This window comes from Cheilinus undulatus, linkage group 4, assembly GCF_018320785.1.
Source record: "Cheilinus undulatus linkage group 4, ASM1832078v1, whole genome shotgun sequence".
Taxonomy (NCBI): Eukaryota; Metazoa; Chordata; class Actinopteri; order Labriformes; family Labridae; genus Cheilinus; species Cheilinus undulatus.
This window is the reverse complement of record NC_054868.1, coordinates 21866881-21892449: the sequence shown is the minus strand read 5'-3', so window position 1 is coordinate 21892449 and position 25569 is coordinate 21866881. Positions and strand designations below refer to the sequence as shown.

The following is a 25569-nucleotide window of genomic DNA, read 5'->3' as shown; positions in this document are numbered from 1 at the left end:
TGCACAGAATCATGCCAATTTTTAATGCAGTGCCCCCTGAAGGCTTGAAGATCACAATCATCCAGTGTTGACCTTAGGCCTTGTCCCTTGCACAGTTTTCTCCATATTCTTTGAATCTTTTGATGATATGATGTACTGTAAATGATAGGATATTCAAGGTCTTCGCAGTTTTACATTGAGGGACATTTTTCCAAAGTTGTTCCACAATTTTTGTAGGTGCAGTTCAGTCAGGACCACATTGTCAAGAAACACGTAGTGTTTGTGGAAAGAATCAAGCATTAACAGCACATGCTCCTGCCCTTCTGGTGCATACAATGAAAGCCTGAGGCAGGGAGAGAAGCAGCGAAAAACCCCAGAGCAGAGCAGAGCAGGCATCAATGACAATAGAATGACATTGATTAAGTCAGATGCAGCATAATGGAGGAGCGAGGGTGGATGAGGGCTGAGAAAGCAAAAAGCTCATTTTGAGCTGACATTTTTCATGAAATGGTAAAAAGTTTCATTATAATACTTTTTTCGAATTGGGGTTGTAAATGTCAGTAGCACTGGGATCCTCAGCAGGCTTTGTTTTTATTTCCCCATCTCCCACTTTTGTTCCTTGACCTGGCCTTTAGAGAGCCTTCACCCTATAACACAGTCCACGTGACTCTCTGTTCTGAGGAACATGTCCACAGTAGACTCCCTAAAAGGATGTATGGACAGAATAAATAGGAGGGAAGGAGAAGGAGTTCCTAATGACAGTGTCCATCTGTCCATTCAGTTGAGTGATTGATTGAGGGATGATGACACAGTGAAGGATGAATGGAGAGATAGGGAGCAGTAGAAGAGTTATAGATTTAAGGGGTCGGAAGAGATGAACTCCTACAAAAAGAGAGTAATGTGATTTAGAAAGACTCGGAGCAATCAGATGCTGATGATATTAAGCTGGTTTAGCATACGTGTTGTTTGGCAGGGTGTCTGTTGATGGAAAGTTTTACTGATGAAAGAACTATTTAGGAAGTTGGCTATGGGTTGCCCCAGCTATGCGTAAGTTAAAATGTAGCCTAGTTCAAACGTAAGTTCTTACTTACGACTGAGTTTATGCTCTGCTATTATTTAACGTGTAAGCTAAAGATACAGACTGAAGAAAAAATAGGTCTTTACACACCCTAGTAGGTGTAAAGACTTACATAAAATATGGCTGTTATGGTGATAGCTTTGAAAGGTGGGATGATTCCAAGGATGACAAGGAATTTTCTGGCTGTTTGATGTCAGCAGTGCATTTTCTGTAATCAATTACACAATTGTTTTTCATGAGCAAAGATCATTTCTGCCATCCACCATTAAATTATGTGGTGTTATTTCTGATTTTACCACTCATATCAGTGCTTTTGTGTCCGGGCTCTAGCTTAAGGGTGTAGGGCTAATCACCCAAGCAAAATGCTTAGTCATATTTTGCAAGGCTTCACTGTCAGTGCTGTTTGAGAAATAACGGCAATCAGCAGAAGTTAATTTCAGCATTTAGCCTGTTTAAAGACAATTTGGCACATGTTACAGCACTATTACAAACAGTGTTAAAAATGCTTTCAATGATTGGTCAAAAGAAGCAAAAACATCATAGCTGTGTAATTGCTCTGGTTAGTTTGGACATGAAGTTCTCCTAGTCAAGATCAGTCTTACGTCTCCTTGGTGCAATCAAACAACCAAAGCTATAAATTAACTGCTTTCAATGAAGAGTTTAGTGTGGACATTACGCCATAACTCAAGACATGACTTACACAAAGCTGGTGCAACATGCAGCTGGATGCCTTCAGAAAGCTGCTTCTGCTGTTTGAGCACATTGACATTTACATTCTGATAGAGTAAACAGGACTTATCCTCTTAAGCTGTTTTCACACATGCACTCCTGCCCTTTCTGAGTTCCTCCCTTTCAGACAGGGAGCTAGGAGTCTGAAGAGTCAAGATATGACATAAAATGGTCACAATGGCAGATGTGTCAGAGCCAGACACTATGATAATACTAAAGCAGATGCTTTAATGGTTTTCGTTAATTAATGTGTCATTGGACGTATTCACAGACCATGGTGGGTAGCAGAAAAATATAATGCCTGTTCCAATTACTCGTTAGGAGTTTTCCTTATTTTATGCCGTGGCAGTGGTGACACATTAGCTTGCCTTGATTTCCCCTAGAAATTTAGCTCTGGGGCTGGCAGAAAAAATCAAAATAAAGTCTGAATTAAAACTCTGGCTGATTGTGTTCACACATGCACCTCACCCAGAGAATTTAGTGTATTTTATGAATGAGTGAAGGCAGCATTGTATTCTAAAATTACTATCTTTTTCATCTTGTTATATGGAAATTTGATTTCATTTCATATTAAAATGAGTCTGATTTAAACTTAACACATGGCATATGAGACACTTTACTTTGAAGTCCCTTTTTGGCCCAAACTCCCCTTTTAAAGCCCTTCCTCAGTTGTGTTTTTTTTTTTTTTTTCATTCAGATGTGGTATAATTTAGCATAAATGTCATGCAATGAAGGATAGCAGACTCTATTTTTCTCTATCTCTCTACCCCCCTCTCCCTCTCTCTCTGTGCTCAATACACACACACACACACACTCTTACAGCCCTTGTCCTGTCAGGGTTGTGATGGATAGCTGCATTGTCACTGTGAAGTTAAGAGCGGTGCAGGGTCATGTTAAAATGGCTGCTGCAGCTTCTCCCTAGAGAGCAGGGCAAGGTGGGTGGTCACAACAGCACCCGGGTTGTGTATCATAAAGACAGAATACGCACTGACTGAACACGCTCTTTTTTAAGCATCTAGACAACAGCAGTATGTAACGTGGGTTCACTAACATTGAAGTTCAAGAACAAAAACCTCAGTTTGGAAGGACAAATGTTTATTTTTGCTTGGGACATTGCTTGCATGTTTTAGTTTTTCATTGAATTTTACCTTTGTCATTGATTTAACTGAAATGCAAAGAAACAAGTCTTCGATGAAGTGGTTTTAAGGTATGGGGTCAGCAAAACAACTGAAGTCTATTAAATGCAGTATATCACTGAAAGGATCTTGGAACAACAGTTGCTTTTATGCTTTTGTTAGGTAACAATTAACCATTGGTATAGATTGCATTGATATATTAAGTATAAAGCTAAAAAATGCGACAGATCTTCAAATTCTTAACCCAAAATGAGAAATCTCTGGGTAGAAATATGTTGATTTCAATACCTAATCACCACCAACATACCTATGCAATTCAGATAGTCTGCAGGAGTTTCCATTTATGTTTTGGTAATAAAAAGCAGTTATCAAGTTTATTATGTAATTTTTCTTTCTTTTTTTTTTCTCTCATTTTCACTTTTGTTTTGTTTTCAATTTTAATTTAGTATTTGTTATTTTTTATTGCTGGTTTGTTTAGTTTCTATTTCAGTTTTCGTTTTCTTCAGTGATACCTGCTAGGGTTGAGACCCCAAAGGGCCAGAAAAAGTACACATTATACAATTTTCAGAAATATATTCTAATAGGCAACACATCACGCCTTATTTTATTTATTCATATTTGTTGTTTGAATACAACTCGAACCTAAATTAACCATTGTTTGAAGTCTTCTTCAGTCAGATCAGGCTATTTAAACACCCAGGTTTGGGTGTTTAAATATGAATCACTATGCACATGCTAAAGACAACAACTAAGAGTATTTTGTCCCTGATTTAATTTATTTTAGTTTTTTAAGCACACAAAAAATAGTAACAAGATTTCAGACTGTGAAGAGATTTTATTTTTAATAACAATTATTATCAGAATTTTTGTAGATAATTGCAATAATTCTCCCTTTTTGCATTTTAAAATTCCACTATTTTGCATTCAGAAGTGTTTTTGTGTCATTTTTTATTTTTCTTCTGTCCTTACTTAAGGGTAAATGACTTCCTGTTTGGATAAAGACCTGCTTTTATAGGTAGATAACCAACGAAAATAACACAACATGCAGATGTCTTTTGACTTTACCCCTGAGCTGTCTGTGGGATTTTAAAGTGAAATGAGACATTAAGGAGCAGTGGTAGAATTGTTATATCACTGTTGCAATGGCTTAACCAAATTGAGCTGAAGGGGACAATAAAGTATGTGATTAATTGTGATTTTAGAAAATTAATGCACCAAACATGGACCTTGATTAATTTGTATTAATGCAATTAATCTTGGCAACCCTAGTTATTTTGAAGCCTTGTTTAGATTTTAATTTGAGTTAAAGATTTTTATTTTTCAGTTTTTGCTTCAGTGAACTTTAATAACCTTTTTTTTGCTTTTATCTTTAACTTAATCTTCAATGCTGTATCTCACTTTTTCCTAAGTTTTTGTTTTTCTGCTTAGGGCTTTATCACAGTTGTGCTAAAAAAAATGTTAAGTCAAACATCACAAATTTGATGGCATTTAATTGAGTTTATATCTTTAGATTCTAAACTTTTATTTTATTTCCTTTTCCATAATTCTTTCTGACCTTTTCACCTAATAAACAAAGTTTTCTCAACGTACGCTTAGAAACTATTGACACTGCTTACACTGAAAAATAGTTTGGCTTGTTCTGTTTGGGTTAGGGTTAGGGTTAAAATGAACTGACGAGGCATTTTACACAGCTACAGAGGTGCGGTATGGCTTCATAGTAATAGAATTGATAGATAAACATTGATTGTGGAACCTGGTTTTTGAATATACATTGTCTGTACTGGAAATAAGAGTGAATATAAGTATTCTGCAATTCCTTTTTTGATTCTGTTTATTAGTTGAAAATTAGAGACCAATGACGTTTACTTCCTGAAGTATGTGAGTCGGAGGGGAACTGACCCTGGCCCTGCTTGACCCTACAGGTGCTAAAAAAAGACAGTCAGGAGTTTGTGGCGAGGAGTTACTGGGACGTTCTGAGGCGAGGCGCCAGTCAAGTCCTCTTTTCGGACCTGGCGGAGGTACATAGACCCAGCTGTCCTCTGTTACTGCATCCTTCCATATTTCATCCTTCACCTCTACTCCTTAGGCCCCTGTGTAGTTAATGTTGATCCTTTTAGTAGCCCTGTAGATTTAGAATAATGTTGCTGCATCAAGCTTGGCCAGAAAAAGACCTGAAATTACTAAAAATTAGATAATTACTTTACATGTTAGCTGAAATGATTTATTCTGTGATTTACAATGCAAGCTTACTGATCTGCTAAATTCTAACAATCTCAAGAGGATTTATCGAAGAATTTGTTAATTAAAGACCACACCACACAAATGTGAGTGTCTTTATTCTGGTTTGGCTTGATACTGTTTAATTACTTAGATTGTCCTGTCTCTCTGTCTTGTACCTTTCATAAACTATATCATATATAATATAGGCTACTTATTCGTCACAGTCCTATATTATGGTAGTAGGAAACTGACATCCATCAATCCATTTTTCATTTCCTTTCCTCATGTGAAGCCATTTCTATTTGAATGAGCCCTTCTTTCACAAAACAGTTTCTCCATCAAATTCAACTCCTCTTAAACTCAGAACAAGGCTCCTGTGAGGTGACTTCATTGTTTTATTGTGTCACTCTTGTTCCAAATAAAAATGGAGCTTCTTTCTTTATATTTGTTCTTAGTAAATACCATCTGTACAGGATGATATCTTGCTGCTATCACAGTATTAATTCTTTCATGTTAATTAATAGATATTGTAATGTTCAATAACCTGTTTGTTTCTCACCTGCCCTCCTCGGTCTCTTCATTGTGCTTTTGTATGTGGATCTGTGCCTTGTTATCTGTGCTGTGTTGTGGCTAGTGTTGTAGCTTTGCTGTCAAGTTGTTGTTACACCACAAAACACTCTACAACTCTGGTATGATGATAACAAGGGTGACTGCAGAGCACATATAAAAACCTAATCATTGTAGCACAACACACACAAATGATTCTGATCAAATGCATGTTTGTTTTTAAGTGTAGCCACAGGATTTTACCTCTGCATACTTAAATAAGTCATCAGATTAAAGCCACTGTAAGGATTTTTAACAGGTTCAAAACAGACTGAATTTAATAGTGATGTCTCTATATGAGCTGCAAGTTATATTTTGGAATAACTTTAACCTTTGACATGTGGTAGGTGTCAGAAAATACCATTTAAAGCTTTGGCTCTTATCTGGTGGGTTGGGACCCAAAAGTGGATTGTGTGACCCAATTTCAATGGGCCATGGATGTGTGCCTGGAAAAAATGTGGCAAAAAAGAATCAATAATGTGCTTTTATTTTGAAGAAAAAATATATTTTGCTCCATCTTAGGTCAAAACTGCAGCATTTGGTAAACTTGAGTCACAATTTGTCATTAAGGAGTTGCTGGTGGTCCTGAAGGGTTCTGAAGGATTTTTTTCAGAAAACTACCAGTGCACATTCAGGACAAGATCAGGAAAACTTAAACCATACCATGTTTTCCAAAGGAGTCAGCAAAGTCCCCACAAACAAAAAGTAAAGAAAGTTTTCTTTTTCCTTCCACATTCTTTCTACAAGTGTAAACCAGTATGAAATGTTGAGACACATGCTGTCATTACCAGTGCTGCTACCATTGTCACATATTGCATGTGACCTGAAGTAGTGGAAAAGTCACCCTATTCTTTGTGTTGTCATGTGTATAGCTAAAATGTGCTAGGTAATGTAGTGATGCAGATCAGGCTAGCAAAAACTTCAAAAGACTTCTCAATTAAAGACAACAACTGACCAGGAGGTGGTCCCAAGGCTGTGGGTCTAATACAACTATTATACTAACTTTAGCTTGCTAATATAAACACATAAAGTCTGACTAACCATTGAGGCACATCATGACTCATGGACAAGCGGGTTGAGTTAAAACAGGAAACATGGCTTCATTGTTTATTTCACCAAATAATTGTAAACTTACCATTGAGACAAATTATTTTCTTCAACAAATTTGATGTTCAGCCAAGCTGCTCTGGGCTCTAGTTCTCTCTGCTGTAAGGAGGGAAATATAGAAGTGTGACATGAAAGGAGTCAGAGCGCCCTCTACTGGATAAATAATAGAACACAGACATCATGTCTAACTAAAACTAAGTCATACTTCCTGCACTCTATTAGTGAAAATACAATACACAGCTTTCTATTGGCTGATTAACGATTATTTTTAATAGGCTATAATCGGTCTTAAAAATGTAGGTGACATAGTAATTCACCACAGTTTAACTTTTAGCACGGATTTAATAGAAATGAAGACTACTGGCTTACAGCTATGGATCTTGCTCTGTATGCATTGTGGTTATTGAAGTAAATGCTAACATGTTCATGGTAGCAATTCTGTCATGCTGATGTTGAGCAAGTTGAACAATTACTGCTCAAATTATAAGTTAGTGTGACAGAGTGGAGACTTGGAAATCAGCATGTAGTAAAAGAGGTTGATTAGAAAATAACAAGTTTTGCAAATACTCAGTCATACTCAGTAAAATCAAACATTTGACCATTTTTTGCATAATAGAAAATCTACTTTATTACCTCCACCAAGGAGGTTATGTGATTGTCAGGGTTTGTTAGTTTGTTTGTTAGCAACAAAACTCAAAAAGTTGTGGGCGGATTTTGATGAAATTTTCAGGAAATGTCACAAATGGCATAAGGGAGAACTGAATAGATTTTGGGAGTGATCTGGATCACCGTCTGGATCCAGGAACTTTTTAAAGGATTCTTTACTATTGGGAGATAGGTCTAATGGTGGAGGTCTGTGCTCTCCGAGTGCATTTCTAGTTTAATATCTTAAGCAGCTAGTTTATTTGTAACCCAAATTGTTTTTTCTTTTATATTTGAAACAGGGCTTTATGCTAGTAATGCTTATCAAATGCTTATCAGAACTTACAGTGCTAGCAGGCTAGCTGACTAATGACAGCCTTTGAGCTGTGGTGGCAGCGGAAGCTGAGGTGGAGGTAATAACAGTGGAGTGTAATGGGGCTGACCTTGTATTTACGTCGAACAGTCTTTAATCTGCCGGGATGTCAGACGGACAGAACAGATGAATCAGACAGAGGAGGGAGGGCTGGTAAAACTAAAAGGGAGAAAAAAAGGATGTTATAAGTGTGAGGGATTAATAAATCATACTTAAACATAAACATATAAGAAAATCGTTTAGAGAAGCAAGATCCTGGAGTTGTAACAGCTCAATAAGAACCAGATCAGATAAGCAGTAAACCTAAGAAGGGGAGCTAAAAAATGGGGAAAGATAAAATCAGTGACAACAAACAGGTGAGAGAGGCCCATAGAAGATGACACAGGTCAGCAGAGAGAACAAATGTCAAGCAACAAAGTGGGTGGGGAGAGAAGGAGTTCGGGAAATACATTTAGGGGAAAAGAGTGAAGCAGGTTGTATTTAGAGAGAGATGTGTTTACTCAACAGATTAGTCACCATTATACTCTCTTTGCTTTTGTCTGGAGAAGGAGGGACTGACTGACAGGTTGAGGAGGAGGGAGAGAGGTAAAGAGCAAGACACCTTTCGTGTTTGTCAAGTGAAGGAGGTAACGACGGGTTGTGTGAGGAGAAAGGAAATCAGAGAAATCAGAGCAGGGGAAGAAAGAAGAGATAGAGAGGGAAAGAAAAACAAAGAGACAGGCAGGTCGTGGGAAGGTAAAGACAAGGTTCCTGTTTTTACCCTTAAAGGTGTGAGTGACTGACAGCCTGACTGACCTGACTAAAGAGCGACAATGAGTTCTTCCTCTGAGGTATTACTCACAGAGAGGGAGGGGGAGGAAGACCATTTAGTGTTTACATCAGTAATTACTGTTTTTACCTGCAGCCTTGTGATCAAAGTCTGTTAAAGCTCTCTCTCACACACATACAGATGGACAAACAGACACACCAGGTGTTGGCTCGTGCCTGGTGGGCGTGGCTAATATTACGTCTTTCTGGGGATGATGAGCTCACAGTGCTGCTGCCACACTTCCAGGAACAATGATGAGCTCGTAATGATTAGTTTAGTATGACGTCTACCTAAAGTTGCACTGACAGGAGTCTTAGAGGAGTTCATAATGAAGCAGATTTTTTTATTTATAATAAAAATTAATAATAATAAAGACTTCTAGGTTTGATAGTAGGCGTAGCCTACTTTACTGTCTGTTTAATTTGATTAGGAGAATCCATTGCAGTATAATCAGAAAACAACATTTCAGACTACACTTTACAGTTTTAAGGTTGTCAAAATTGTAATCTCAGTTATTTTAAAAATGAACAATAGTACAATAGAACTAAAACAAAAGTACAACTGTATTGAACAAGGCCAAAGTTTTTTAAATAATAAACTTCATCTATTCCTCATAAGAGAAGGGCTTAGGGGGTATTTTAGGTGGGTAGCAGATGTGAATAGAAAAAAAATGTAACAAAAAGTAAATAATGTGCTTTTATTTTGAAGGATGTCTGTTTGATCCATCGCATCTTTGGGTCCATCATAATTTTTAACTGCCTTTTTTTCCTTGAAACATTTGATTATGATTGAAAATGTTAAGAAACTTGGGTAACATGTTGTTAAGGAGTTGGTCATAGGTACTGATGCTAGACTAGTGGAGAACCGGAGAAAATTATATAGTAAACAGAGATTTGACAGATCTGATCCAGTATCAGTTCTGGGTCCAAAATTTACATGATTCTTTTTACCGGACGTCGGACTGACAATGCTGATACAAGTCACTGATCCAAATTCTGGAGTTTTTGCTTGAACGCTCTGGTAGCATGCATTGTGTTGCAATTTACACACAAGGCATAAACAATGCAATACAAAAAATTATATGTGACAGACAACAGCTCAGTCTGAGTCCACTCGTCATCAGTTTTCTCTCCAACACTAAAGATCAGTCTATAACAACACAAGCGTCACCTGTTTGTTCCAGTGTGATTAATGTAAAGCACAGAAATGAGGTAAAAGGTGTGTTCTCACCCCTCTAAGCTTAATGTCTGTAATAACAGCAACATGAAGCGAGTATACTTGCTTTCCAAATCATCTCTAACTGCCTGTCTGGGGCTTTAATAAGAGCTACAGTGTAACCTTAAACAAAATACGTCTAAGAATACTGATTATGATTAAAAGTACCTGAATCAATATGGTGTCGTATTGGAAACATATTGGCACTGAAAAAAGGAGACTGGTGCATCACTTGTCATGACCAACTCCAGGTTTGACAAAAATGTATTTAACTCTGTTTCACATCATATTTTGACTCATGTTTTAACTATTAACATGGAGGAAGCAGAATTTATGACCTATGCTGCAGCCAGTCAGCAGGGGTAGCTCCAAATATTTTTACTTCACACTTGGGCAGCTGTTTTCTGTCCATCTTAATAAACAGTCTATGCTCTGTACTTGAATCACTTTAATTCTATTTCTAATTTTTAGAAAAATGAATTACCAAACCAGACTGAGAGCAACAGAAAATCACAGGAAAGAAAAACAACATAATAAACAGATAAAACATGCTGTAATGTTGAAAGGAGGCATGAGAATTAGAGACACACCACCTGGATGCTGTCTAGAGGTATGAACAGATCATGTGTCATAAAGACGTGAGTGCTGTGTCACTTTTAAGATAAAAGACCCAAAGTATGTTTGTCCTGTTTGTCAGAAATTAAAGGTATAATGAAAAGATCCTCAAATGAGTGAGACACAGAAAACAAGACACTGACACAAGAAGCTGGTAACTGTTTCAGTGCGTCTGGATGTAATTTTGTCCTTAATCAGAGACCAGACTGCAGAATGAATCAGAAACCATCCTAAATGATGGTGATCCCAAAACAGAATGAGGGCATTTTATCTCTTTGCTAAATCCACTACAATTAGAGGGACTACAGAGTTTTTTTCACTGAATGTAGCATCAATTTACTCATTAATCATCATGGTGTTTCCCATCTGATTTTTTTCTACTTTTACTGATCATTACATTTGTCTTGGCTTGTTTCTTACACTCCTCAAGATGTCTGAAAAGTATAAATCTGAGACTATCTGAAAAAGGTAATACTGTTAGCATTAAGAGTTTATCAAAATATGTACACTAACCTTTGATTGGGGGCATTAGTTAAATGTTTCTAATCAGGCTGTCAAATGATAAATAACTAATTGCTATTAATCTCTGAATTTCTGTGGTCAATCACGATTAATTGCATCCTTTGTATCCCTTTTTAATTTCACTATTTTGCATTTAAAACTGTGTAAGGTTATTAAGGATGTTTCTATTGTCTTAAGGTTAACTGACTTCCCATTGGATACAGCCCAGGTTTTATAGGTAGATTGTACATTACAATCTGCTCTTAACCACAGCAAAAAACGGACTTGTTACAAATTTGAGAGGAAATAAGGGAACAGTAAAAAGGTAGATGTTTGATAACAGAGGATGCAGATTACTTCTGACTTCTCCACTGAGCTGTCTGTGAGGTTTTTTAAGTGAAATGAGACTTTTAGGAGCTGTGGGGTTCTTATTTTGCATCGCTGTGGGAGACACTGCAGTGGCTTAACCTAAGTGTGTTAAAAAGGACAATAAAGCATGCAATTATCGTGATAAACATAAATAATACACTAGTTGTGGATCTTTGTTAATCACAATTAATGGGATTAATCTTGACAGCCCTAGTTTTAAAGCTATGGGACAAAATGCCATGTATTTTTACACTTAAAGAACAAATGGTTGTTTTTGCATCCTTACACACATTATGTGTTTTTCAGTCTTTGTCATTTTCTCATTCTTGAGTGAATGAATACACATTTATGTCACCAAAACCTCAGAACAACTGCAGCATCCGTCAAAGATGTGAAACTGTATTGTTTTCTCCCACTCCTTTTTTTTTTTTTTAACTTTTGTAAATCTGTGTCGTCTTGTCTGACATTTTCTTATCACCCCACTTTGGATTTTAGGATTTTACTCTTGAGGTAGAACCACGAATGGCATCGTGGTTTTGATGACAATGATGGTGATGATGATGATGGAAATGGCCTTAATGCTCTTCCTCCTTAATATGACATTAGATTCCAACCAATCTGATGTCTGCACTTCCTTCAGCATGGCCTTTGATTGGAAAGGGAGGTGGCTGAGGAGGGCATGGCAGGAAGAAGGAGAAAAGATGGGCGTTATATGACTCCTTTATGCTGACACACCGCAGAAATAGAAGCACCTTTTTCTGATGTAGATATATTAGTGTGCAAAACACAATAAAACAGTGAAATACAAACTCGGTAAGAGTTTTCTTAAAGACTCGTTAAACTTTACAGTGTCCCCTTGTTTGAGATTTAGAGAAACAGATTAATGCAGGAGTAAAAACAAACATCCCAAAGCCAAACAGACTCTTTGGATAGATAATATTCACAGTTAATTTAGAAAAAAAAAAAATAAGATAAACTACAGAAGCCCTGAGTGGACAGGCATCCTAACGTTTTATTTGCTTTATTCTCTCTCCATGTTTAATTTCTGGTTGTTTTCCTCCTATCTCAGTAAAGCCTATTCTTATCTCTGTTTTGTGCTTTTCAGCTCTGGATATACAAGATAAGACGAAATCTTGAGAAAACAACCAGATTTACCAATAATCATGGAAATATGGATTTATTTGTACATGTATTGATGTATGTCTACTTAAGGCTTCCAAAATAAACCAAAGAACGATGAAAAAAAAAACCAAAATAATCCCTCCCTTGACGGAAAAAGGTGGAATCGGCCTACATTCACTGCATTTGTGCTTACGTGGGTTTCATTTTTGTGCTGCTGTTTGTGACATGAGGTTCTGTCGAGGTGTGTCGATGTGGCATTGGCAGAGAAATGCATGGGACGTGGTGGCTTTAATGTGTTTCTGACAGCTAACTGTTGTGACTGTCTTTCTGTCTCAGTCTTAGATTTTTACATGTATTCTTTCCCTCTTCTCTCTATCCATTGTCTCTTTGGACAACACTGTGTCCTCCATCTTTTTATCTTCTTGCTGACCCCCATTCCCGCTCTCCTAATATTTGCATGACTGCTTTTTATTTTGTCTCAGCAAGCTCAGCACTCCTTGTGTCTTCATTGGAAGTATCGGTCTGTGTTTCATGCTGCTGCAACAAAACTTTTTTGCCAGTCTAGGCAGCATTGGAAGCATAGCTGAAAATAGACAAAGACCTGTATATTTGACCCTAGCAAATCATTTAAACTGTTTATTTTTTACATTTATATCCCCCTGAAGCACTGAAATAGTCCCACCAGGTTTAATCCTGTCATTTAAGTGTTCATGTATGAGACCGGCCTGCTATTTTTCTGTATGAAGTGTTTTTTACTGCCTAGACTGGTATGTGTGATGACATGATGGCTGTCTGAGCTCATTCGTTTGGTCGACAGCGTTATGATGCTTTTCTGGCTTCCTGCTAAGCCTGGCACCATGGTCGCCATGCTGGATTGATGATGGATTTGTCTCACCCACTGCTTCTCCTCTTATCACAATGCTTGATTTTTATTGATTGTTAACTCATTTATGCTAATTCCTCCCTCTTTGATGATTCATAGCGAGCAGATGAGAGCATCACCATCGACACCACCCTGTTGGTGCATTTCTTTGGCAAGAAAGGGAAAGCAGAGCTTACATTTGATGACTACTACAGGTAGTAAAAAATATACAATAGAGAGCCTCAAATATTTCATTGATGACTTAAATTATTACCCATACCATAAAATGATAAGATTTTTTAAACCTTTGTAAAATGTCTGTCTTACATCCTTTGCTGTTTTCAGGTTTATGGATAACCTTCAAACAGAAGTGCTTGAAATAGAGTTTCTGACCTACTCTAAAGGAATGACCACCATCAGTGAAGAAGACTTTGCCAAAATCCTGTTGCGCTTCACCAACGTGGAGAACATCAGTGCCTACCTGGAGAATGTTCGCCAGTGTATACCTGATGAAAAGGTAACACATAAAACACTGACACAGGCCTTTAACTGGAAAATAGCACACAGAAAATATGAGATCAGTACAAAAGCCTGACAACAAACTTTTATCTCAGGCTCAGCATCTTTACAATGTAATGTAGAAAGAGTCACGTTTTTAGCAAGAAGTAAACATATGCAGCCAAAAAAAAGGTCTACAACCAAAGACTCTATAAGCAAGGACATGTCTCAGTGACATCACTTATTGGTGTTATGAAGCCGAGTGATGGTGGTCACCATATTGGCAATACTGAATGCTCTTAAGGCCTTTGCTCACTGAGGCTGTTTTTTTGTCCAAATTTTTCACGTATTTAAAAGGAAAATTGAACTCATGTTTTATGTTTGCACAGGGACGCAACACCTCAACACCTGGTTATATTTTCTGTGAAATTTATTCAGAGTCCAAGCCATTTAAATGGATGATTGATGATTCAAAACAGCGCCTGCGCACTCACTCACCCACCACCCCCCTTCACTCTCTCTGTCTCTCGCACCAAAACCTCACTTTAAACACTGGGATTTGCCCATGGATTATATGGATCTCAACCATTTAAATATAACAGATAGAGGCATAAGTTTGTTCTTACAACCACCTAACAGAGACTGAATTAAAAGTTGCTGTCCAACTTGGCACAGCTGTGACGTAAGATCTGGTGCTGTATGAGGATCTCCGTGAGGATGGTTGGATCAAGTGGGATTATAAAAGAGTAACAGAGCCACAGGCTCATCCTCACTACTTATGTGAGCTGCAGTCCAAAAAATTTTTCCATGTTCTATGATTTTTTGCAGTGAATACACAGAAAACGCAATGGACTCAGTATGCAGGGTTTGAGTGTGTATCTTTTTTTCAGGTCTGTGACCCAAGAAGCACTGGGAGTAAATCAATTTATTGATGGAAGTACGTCTGACTTCACTGGGTGGCAAGATGTCCCCTTTCAGCTAGTTACTATCAGAGCTTCCTCTAGTAAACTTATTATGCCACTTTCCAAAGAGCTGAAGGACAAGTTTGCTAGCAGCACACTGGATGTACTGTATGTGTATGAAAACACTGACATCTTTACAGCTCTGTAAGTGTTGTACTCTGTACTATGTTGATACTTTAACCTCATTTTTATCTGTATTTTCCATTTTAACTCAAAGCCTGGTGCACATTTTACCAAGCATATACAGAAAGCCAGTTTGGGTCAGATTAAGGTACACAAAAGACTGACTTGAATCCCAACTACATATTTACATGTGTTTTAAATGTGAATTAAAATAAATCAACTTTCTAGTATTGTGTTAGAAGATTTTTGGTGCATTGTTATGCAGATATGTTCAAACTCATTTTAGCCAATACTGATGCTGACGCTGATTTAAACATGACATTTTTTTGGCTGTAAAAAAAATACCAAGTCTCTCCTCTACTAGAATTGACTGGTTATTCTTGATGTAGCAATCTATTTCACTTTGAAAAAAAGATAAAACAAGGCAAGCATCAAGTGATTCGACAATCATCAAAACTGATTTTTCACATATTCACCAACATATTAATGACGTTTTAAAAGTTAATAATCATCTCATTTAACAAGGTTGAAGTCCATACATAAAGTATGGGATGTCTGTTTATGATGACTCCAGTCACAAGATGTGAGTGAGTCTCAACAGACACTCAAATGCACCTAAAATTTTAACATGCTAATTATTATTCTAAGGTAACTTATTTGTAGGTATAACTCACTGGGAATGGCTCTCAATACTTGTAGTTTGGACAAGCAACATCATTGGTTTTCAGATTTTAAAAGAATTTAAAAAAACATACAGAACTGGGTTTTTCCGTACTGGGGTTTTGATCTCCATCCTTCATGAGAATGCCTTAGTTTTTTTAGATTCAGCCTCTTGTGGACAAACAAGGAACTTCAGGTTTTACGCTTCTGCATTGGCTTCTTTTTTCAATGCCGCTTGATTAGACCACTTTTGCAGTTTATTACAGAGATGATTTTGCATTAATATATTTTATTCTGATAACAGCAGAGAGCTCTCATAATCATTTGTGTGTCTGTTTGATTTCCTCCCCCTGTTCTATGGGGTTGCTGCTCTGCCTTCCAGCCATCAAGAGCATTTGCAATTTCCCACCACTGTCTCCGCCCAAGGCTGTTGTGGCTCTCCACACCTCAATGCTCCACTGCTTCACTTGACCACACACACACACACACACACCCACACCCACACACACACACGCACAGTTGACAGCAGCACTTCAAGCTGCACGTGAATGTGAATATCTATCTATCTATCTATCTATCTATCTATCTATCTATCTATCTATCTATCTGTCTGTCTGTCTGTCTGTCTGTCTGTCTGTCTGTCTATTCAGAATTCAGACCCCCTTATTCAATTTTTTGATGCAGCAGCCTGATGCTACAGTCGTTTGAAATATTTTTTCTCATGAATCTGCACTCAGTACTCCATCATGACAAAGTGAAAACAGAATTTTTGGAACTTTATCTTTGCAAATTTATTAAAAAGAAAAAACTGAAATATCACATTGACATAAATACTCAGGCCCATTGCTCAGTACTTAGTTGAAGCATCCTTGGCATTATTACAGCATTAAGTCTTCTTGGATACGATGCAACAAGCTTTGCACACCCAGATTGAGGGATTTTCTGCCATTGTTTGCAAGTCCTCTCAGGCTCAGTCAGGTTGGATGTCGACCGTTGGTGGACAGCTATTAAGGGTTCCAGTCAGGGCTTTCTTTAAACCCTGACAAGTCTCCCAGTCCCTGCTGCTGAAAAACATTCCCACAGCATGATGCTGCCACCATCATGCTTCACTTGATGGGATGGCATTGGGCAGGTGATAAGTGGTGCCCTGTTTTTCTTGGCATAACATTTAGAATTGAGGCCAAACCTTTAAATCAGGTGTTTTTTTTTGCAAACTTTAAGCGGGCTTTCATGTGTTTTGCACTGAGGAGAGACTTCAGTGAGGGCTGCAGTGATGGTTGTCATTTTCCACACAGGATCTCTGGAGCTCAGTCAGAGTGACCATCAGGTTTAATAAATTTGCAAAAAAGACTAAATTCTGTTTTCATTTTGTCATGATGGGTACTGAGTGCAGATTAATGGGAGAAAAAATGAACTTAAACGATAGTGGCTTTAGGCTACAACATAACTAAATTGAAAGGAAAAACACTGTATCTATATCCATCCATCCATCCATCCATCCATCCATCCACCTTTCTATTGACATGTAGTCCAAAGTCCAACACTGTTTCTATCCCCCGTTCTTTCCTTTTCATGCCTTGGAAGAAGCAGGTTGGTTTTCTGCCTCGTATGACATACGGCCTGCAGTTACAATCCGTCAGTCTATCTTGCTTTTCAGTTACATCCCCACCTTTTTTTGCTAGGTCAAAGACACGGCTACCTGGTTATTTTTGTATTTATCTTCATTAATCTGCATTTATTTTGTGAATGAAAACAGAGTGCATTCCCTTTGTTATTAATCTTGTTGTTAAAGTTAAGTTAAAGTTTTATGTTGATTATTCACAGCAGAGAGCATGCAGCAGTCACAGCTCCTTGTTGAATGGCTTTAGCACCTTAACTGTATGCAGATATACCAGGGTTATGATCCTGCCATTAATGGACTTTAATGTCATTAATGGGACTTCTAGATTGAATCTCACAGCTGTTGTTTAATAGTATTAGTTGCATACAGTTACGTTTTTGTGATTTTGGTTAATTTTTCAGACAGCAGAGTGGATGGGCCTCCTGGAATGCCTTATGCACGTCTGTCAAGGTCCCTATGGATGGCAGTCTGCACTGAAACACTCATTTCTCTTATATTTACTCCTTTGGCTTGGTCAACCTCACACATTTTTTTCTGGTATTATAGGGAATCACGTTTGATGAATTCAGGTCCTTCTTCCAGTTCCTCAACAACCTCGAAGATTTTGCCATAGCCATGCAGATGTACAACTTTGCTTCTCGCCCTATTGGACAAGGTAAAAGAGGACAGTTGTGCTAAAAAGGATTGCTTACACACATTGAATTGTATTATCTTGCAACAAGTCGGTGTAATAATGAAAATACATTTTATTCTCTCTTCTAGATGAGTTTGCAAGAGCGGTGTATGTAGCCACAGGGCTGAATCTCACACGCCACCTTGTAAACACCATCTTTAAGATCTTTGATGTTGATCATGATGACCAGCTCTCCTACAAAGAGTTCATTGGGATAATGAAAGACCGGCTGCACAGGGGAGCAAGGGTAAGACATCCAAACAACAGAACTCCCCCTGATAAGGTCAAATATAGTCGGGCGCTGCAAGGAGGGCATGCAGAAGAGTAGGACTTTTTTAATCAAACTGGGAACATCAGTGTCTGCAACAGAGGACACAAAGATGGAATTAGTGATAGGATCATGTAGGACTTAGAAATCTTTATTTAAGGTCATAAGTGTAAAACTCATAGTGAACAGTCACATTATACATTACTGAATTTTAAAATTATTGAAACGTGAACAAAACTCCATGATTTTTAGGTCAATTAAACCAGTTGTGTAATCCTAAATACTTTCCTTTCTCATGCCATGAGTGCCCGGTTAAAATAGACTTTGGTTCTGGGTTGATGATTGTTTTAAATGGTAAATGTTGTCAAAAAGTGCTGAAAAAAACATGCCCCTCTTTAAATCAAGACAGAACAATATTGATTTTGCTTTAATTCTGACATGAGCATTAAAGTTTGAGAGTTTGTAAAAGGGGTTTTGTTGAGTCAAAGACAGGGGTGAAATTAACTGCCTGGGCAATAGTAAACAGGCAAGTTGTACAGCAAAAGTTTCTTTTTAATAGTTTTGAAACACACAAATGCTATTTTTTTGTTTCTGCTGTTGTTGAAAAGCTCCAGTGATAGAGGAATTTAATGATCTTCAATAAATGCACAGCATGTTGGTAAGATAAAGGATACCTTGAGTAGTAAGGAAGAACATTCACACATTTCTGCATATACTGTGGTCTACATTGACTACAGTATATGTTTGCAGTGGTATTGTGCAAGATGATTTATAGTTCAGACTTTTCCACCTGCAATCATTGCTTTTTATGTCTTTAGATGGATAGATACTGTATTAATCCAGGGGGAAATTCACTTGAAAAGAAAAACATTCCCGTCATATTTTTGATCATGAAAGTTCAAAAGTATTGTGAAATCTTGGATTGTCTCGTTCTCGTAAGCCAAATCTCGTCTCTTCATACTCCTACATTGAACTGAACTGGAAACCACCTTTTAAACGCTGAAGATGTTTTTTTTTTTTTAACAAAAATGAATGCTGCCATCTAATGGGTAAATTATGGTTCCTATCAATATTTAATTGTCAGCTCTTTTAAGAATGTGTTCATTTATGTGAAATGTTTTATATTTATCTATTTTGACTGAGATTTATTGAAATGTACTCCAGAAAGGAGTGGGAGGAAGTGTGCTTTTGTTTTTTTCCACCCCTTTTCCATATGCATTGATTGTTACTGTCCCGCTTCCTTATAGATATCAATCTCACAATCGGTATCTCCTTAACCTGATCCAATCCATAGTCTGAATTGCCAATAATTTTAGTCTTACCAACTAACAATGCATTTATAGCAATCAATTATATGATTTTATGTTATTATAGTTCATGACTTTAAGTATCTTTATCAAATATATATTTATTGATTAATTAATTATTGATTAATTAATATTTGTGTCGGTAAACATGCACACTCACATAAGCAACAACACATACTTCCAACTTTGTGTTGTTATTTACAAAAAGTGAAAAGCTGAAGTAAGAAGAACAATAAAATAAACATTAAACACCCAATGACAGTCAAAACACCTTCATACCTGTGCCTTGTCAAAATCATCTCTTTGTACCTCTTTTTAAACTGTATTATTCATGGACATTGCTTGATTTCCACATTTGGACTGTTCTGTAGTTTCACCCCCATAAACAGAAATAGAATTTACAGAGACTTAAGAAAATCTCCCAATAAACATCAGATAGAAGTTATTAAATGTTTGAAGTGAATTTAATTAGACTGCCTAACATTACTCTTTTTTTATATCCTAGTGACCTTAATCACACAAAAATAATTTTGCAGTTTCTGTTGAAGTGAAGGGAGTTTGTCCCAAAGCCTGCTGCTTAATTTAATCCCTCCACCCTCCAACAGAGGGAGCTTCTTTTATGATATCAGAAGGAGTTTACTAAAATTGGAGTGAAAGTGACAAGGGAGCAGTTTGATAAAGGACCCTTATATCTGATGTTACACAAACACCACTAACACCTCACAACAGTGAACCTGAAAGTTGTTCTGTTTATGACTCTTTGAACTCTGGAAACTATTTGGCCTCACAGTCTTGGCTTACTAACATTTTCTTCTCTTCTATCTCTTTTTTCTCTGTCTCTCCTTACTTTACTTGCTACCACACCTATTTGTGCTCCACCCTGTACTATGTCTTCCCCTGACACCTACCTCTTCTTGCCACGATGTCTCTTCACCGACCTCTCAGGGTTATAAAGCTGTGGAGCGTGCCACCTCTTTTAGGTCCTGTTTGAAGAAGGAGCTTGCAAGCAGATAAGTATCATTAATATCAAAAAGCTGGGTTACAATAATGATTTTTATTTTTATTTATTTATTTATTTTATATTTCACACCTTGAGTTAGTACTGAAGATAGTTTGAGTAACCTTAGTAAAAGAGCTATGCATGCATAATGAAAATATTTTTGCAATCAGCCAAAAGTAGCCCTTTCAGACTGGCAGGGCTCCGTGCCGGTTCTAGTTCCTGAACCCAAATTTGAACCGGCCGGAGCGTTCAGGAAAAAACTGGTTCTGAACCTGAAAAGTTGGTTCTCAGCTGGAACCAAAAATAGTTGGTTCTTTCTTGGGAACAATGACATCTTCAGTGGGCATAACACATTCTAGGTTGTGAAGATGAGCAGAAAAAAAAGAAAAATTTGTCTGCTGGGGAGACTAAATGTTTGGTTGTGATCTGAGCATTGACAGAACTCCAGGTGAAGCTGGAGAGTAGTACAAGGAAGAGCATGTTATATGCCGAACTTGTGGAAGAGATGGCAAAGGCTGGGTTCACCTGAACACCAGACCAAATAATTGATTTACTCAAAGAACTGAAGAAGGAATACTAGGACTGCATGAAAGACTTGGGCAAAAGTGGAGCAGGACATGGTAATGCATGTCCATCATGTCCTCCCACTTTGGTTCTACTTAAACTGGTGTCAACATGGGCTGGTTTGCTAGAAAGCACCAAGGTTCTGGGTCTCCAGAACGGAACCAGTGCCAGAACCAGAACCGTGTCTGTCTGAAAACACTCAAGGTTGCACTACACATCTCTGACGTCTCTGACATCTCTGGATCATCTATCCTACCTTTAATAAACAAACTCAGGGTCTGCTCAATGTGTATGTTTTCATCCTCAAACAGAAGATCAGCCTGAACGGTCATTTTATACTTTATTTTTTGCACTGTAGCTCTAGTATATATAGTATTAGTATTTAAAAAATGACTGTGCCTTTCTTTGCTCCTTGTTCACCAGGTGAAGGGCCGACACCACACCACCTTCTCTGGCTGTGTTCGCTCAGAGGCCAGAAAACAAGTACACCAGCTCTGGAGGAGGTACAGGGAGAATCCATAGAAGAGGAAAAAATGTGAAGGAATACAGAAATTAAGTATCAAGGAAGATTAATTGAATGGAATAAAACAAACTGAGCAAATAACTGTGTGTCTTCAAGAGCCGATCTCCAGTGGACTTTGCAAATAATAACTACCGGCATGACCGCTCACAGCTGACTGACACCCTGTGTGCTGATCTTGGCAACAATATTCCTGATTTTCTGTTGGTCATTTTGATTTGATGCCAGTTATACCCACTATAATTTACAGTATGTTAAAACAAAATAGGATTCAATTACAGCATTATTCTCTATGCATGACACTTCGAGAGCAGTCAGGTCTGCGACTTATTTTATAAACAAGCTGTGTGTGACTTTTTTGTAAAAACAGACAATTGTTACTGCTGCACTACAAAGTGTTAAAATTGAAACCACAATCATAACCACAGTCGTGGTCTAACTGTTATATTAAAACACAACAAGATCTTTGTGATAATTATAAAATCCATATGAATTCAACAACACAGAAAAAACATTACATAAAGAGAAAAATCCCTGCTTACTTAACCGTCTTCATCTAATTTTAGCCAACACTATTATTTATATTATTCTGTTAACTGAACTTTGAATATATTACACCTGGATAAAGCAGCATGAGACAGATTGCTTTAGTTCAATATTTATTATGAATATTTACTTGAAATGCTGGCTATTTAGTGTGAGCATCTAAACTAATTACTATATGCAGTATATATATATCATAGTTGTCCGCTGAGGTGCCTTGTATTTGTTCTCTGTCTTATTTGAGAATTGTATAGAAACCAGACTTCTGGAAAATAATTCAGCCCTGTATTACTGTTTAAATGCAACAAATCAGAAAAAATATGCATTAATTATACAAATTGAACTATGTTTTGTCGTAAATGTAATACTTTCTGAACCATTCCAATAGTTTAAAAGTCTTCCTGTAAAATATGGATTGCTTGGTGTGTTGTGTACCTGCTAAGTTATTTCTAATAATGCACATTTTTGACTCGTGCTCCCAGTCTTCCAAGTGTTTGTCACATTCTTGGAAATATATTATCATGCATGAATAAAGTTTTATTATAAAGACACGTGCAATCGGTGGCATTCACTACGCATGCGCAACGAATGTCCTTTCAGTTACCACTTCTACCATCAACGGAGGCTGCCACTACAGGAGATCAAGTTTAGTATAAACTCTCATCCTTATTTCAGGGTTCAACAGGCTGTTTGCGGCTGTCACGTGGGTAAGTTCTGACAATGTTGTTACATTGAAAGTCTGAATAAAGAGTTAGTCCACAACCTGAAAGTTTTTGGGTGAAGTGACTACTTTCCGTAGTTAGCATGTTAAAGCTGATTCCTAAGTTAGCTACCAGACGGCGAGGGTGTTGCATATTGTCACCAGTTTATCCTCTCAATCTTAACATTTTACATTCAACAATGCGTTTTTAAAGTTACATCGCCTGGAGTTCATGGAGCTTTTGATGTGAAGATACTTTGATAACCTCGCCTGGCTTTGTTTTGTAACATATCTAAATAATATCTGTGGAAATGGTTAACTTCTGTAACGTTCGGTAATTCTGCTCTTTTCACTGCGTCTTAGGAAACTCATTTTACTTGCTTATTTTACTATCGTAATACGAGGGCAATTTAATGTTATTCAGTACTTGTACGTGTTTATCCTCGTCGGCAGTGCTTGGTTGTGAGTGAAATGCCGCCCCCCTGTGTGAAAGTGCAAAAACTCAAGACGAGGTAGTTTGGTTAACGTCAACCATATGACTAACATTTAGGTTCTTTTGAAGCAAGTTTATAAACAACCGTAAATTTACAGACTAGGCTCAGTGCGCTTAAAAGAATTTATCTGTGACCATCCATAATAACAGCGGAGGTTTTATCCACGCTGACGTCGTGAACAGCTTTAATATTCGAGACGAGATGGCGGTTGAAGCGTATGCGGAACCTTACATTTGCATGCAGGTTTTCTGTCAGGAGCGTTATAAACAACGCACCCTAAAGCCTGAGTCTTTAGAAAATTCTACATTTTATCACAATAAAATGGTAGCCATCGTGTTGTCGGGAAATGTCCAAACAGCTCAGTTATTTGTCAAACGTAAGGCTCGAAAAAGAAACTAATCTATCAATATATCGTCATAAAAGTACAAAGCAAACATGACTCGGACCGCAAAGCATTGTGGGGTTTCTGTAATCTACATAGAATAAGCGGCCAAAGCCGTGCGGAAGCTAAAAGTGATGATATCTTTGTATATTCGTGTTATATTCAGTGCACTGTTAATTTTTTTATTCATCATTCAGTTACTTGCGGCTGTAGAGAGAACCCTGACTGAGAATGCTTTCTCCACACATCACCTCCGTTTTCACTGCAGTTAGTAAGTTAAGACTATACTTTCAGGGATCATTTCTATAGTTTCTAACTTGAGAAATGTGTTTCTAAAGTGTTTGGTCTCGCTAACCACGATGATGAGTTCTGATATTCCTTTCTGAGCGTGAAGCGGACGGAGAATTATGATTCACTTCATATGTTCTCTGTCATTGATGATCGTTCTGTGCTTCTTTATGGAGCACTGAGGAAGGGAATATGGTCAGAGTGGTGACTTACATGTCCAAAAGTAACAAGCCATCCAAGAGTGTAAAGTACTGCTCATGAAAATTGATAAATGTTTCTGATAGAGTAGAAGCAGTAAGCGTAGATAGTGATGTGTGCACACTGTGTCTAAAACATAACTACAAACATAGGCACTGTAGTGTTGTCCATACACCAAATGACTATGACTAAACTTTAGAAAGACTAACATCTGACACCCACTGATGGTGCAATTAGGCTTCATGAAGCATTGAAGCTTTCCAGCAAATCAGTTCAGAAAAGGATCCATTTCTCAAGGCTTCATGTGCAACACAAAACCACCTGCAGGCCAAAGTGTGTAAAACAGGCAACTGTGATCTTAACTAGGGGTGTGTATTGTCAAGAATCTGGCAATACAATACGTGTCGCGATACAGGGGTGCTGATATCGATATATATTGCGATACTATGAGCAAGGTGATATATTGTGATATTATATATATATATATATATATATATATATATATATATATATATATATATATATGTATATATATGTATATATATACATATATATATATATATATATGGCAAGCAGTTTTAACATTTAAAAGTTAAGTTTGACTCTCCAGAATTAACATTGCAGATATCTGTGATTCAATTTTGCCTGGTCAAAAACAACATTTCAGATATCCACAAATACATTCTGCCTATCCACAATTGTCATTACAGATATCTACTACGTCATTTTGACTAGGCGAAATTACGTCACTCTTGCCATTCATGTGTATGGGGTTTCTCATTACAGATATCTACAACGTCATTTCGGATATCCACAATGTGAATTACGGTTATCTGCAAATGAATTGTAGATATCTGTAATTCTAATTCAAGATATCTCTAATTACATTTTGACTAGGCAGAATTACAATTACAGATATCTTTAATTCACATCAATTCTATACAGTTCAAGATATCTACATGTCCCTTTTTGGATATCTTAAATTTTGACTAGGCAAGATTAAATTGTAGATATTTGTAAATGTAAGTATAACTAGTCAAAATGGAATTGTAGATATCTACAATTGAATTATAGATATCTTGAAATGAATTTTGATTACATATATTCAAAATTGGAGATATCTGTAAATGTAATTCTGCCTAGTCAAAATGTAATTAGAGATATCTTGAATTAGAATTTTGACTAGGCGAAATAAAAAATTACAACAAATTTGGCCTGCCTCCCATTTTGGGTGGGAGCGGAGCGGGCTTTTGTTCAAATCATCAAATCTATGGAAATCCGCTCGCCATACATGTCACATTGTAAGCCTACCTGTGTGAGCCAACGCCATGACTGCTTCTTTCTTCCTCCATTTATAGAAACAAGGAAATAAACCCACTTCTTGTTTGATTATGGTGGGGAGGGGG

The 25569-nt window shown here is 37.3% G+C and overlaps 1 protein-coding gene and 1 non-coding gene across 7 annotated transcripts in view; both read left to right on the top strand.

The window, feature by feature from the left end:
* micu3a (mitochondrial calcium uptake family, member 3a) overlaps nucleotides 1-22624 on the top strand; it is a 46874-nt gene extending 24250 nt beyond the window's left edge. For 2 of the 6 annotated variants that reach the window (XM_041784199.1, XM_041784197.1), the window contains 6 exons: nucleotides 4845-4940; nucleotides 13483-13577; nucleotides 13708-13879; nucleotides 17773-17881; nucleotides 17989-18146; nucleotides 21462-22624. In XM_041784199.1, the coding sequence (XP_041640133.1) occupies nucleotides 4845-4940; nucleotides 13483-13577; nucleotides 13708-13879; nucleotides 17773-17881; nucleotides 17989-18146; nucleotides 21462-21560 (729 nt within the window). In that variant the 3' untranslated portion in view covers nucleotides 21561-22624. Of the gene's footprint in view, nucleotides 1-4844; nucleotides 4941-13482; nucleotides 13578-13707; nucleotides 13880-17772; nucleotides 17882-17988; nucleotides 18147-20419; nucleotides 20489-21458 lie in introns of those variants that run through there. The other 4 variants (XM_041784203.1, XM_041784202.1, XM_041784198.1 and 1 more) reach the window with 3 other exon arrangements.
* Nucleotides 22625-23955: 1331 nt separating this feature from the next.
* Nucleotides 23956-24171, top strand: LOC121509174. The gene has a single exon (XR_005991851.1). It is a non-coding gene; the product is annotated as a small nucleolar RNA U3 (small nucleolar RNA).
* Nucleotides 24172-25569: the final 1398 nt, after the last annotated feature.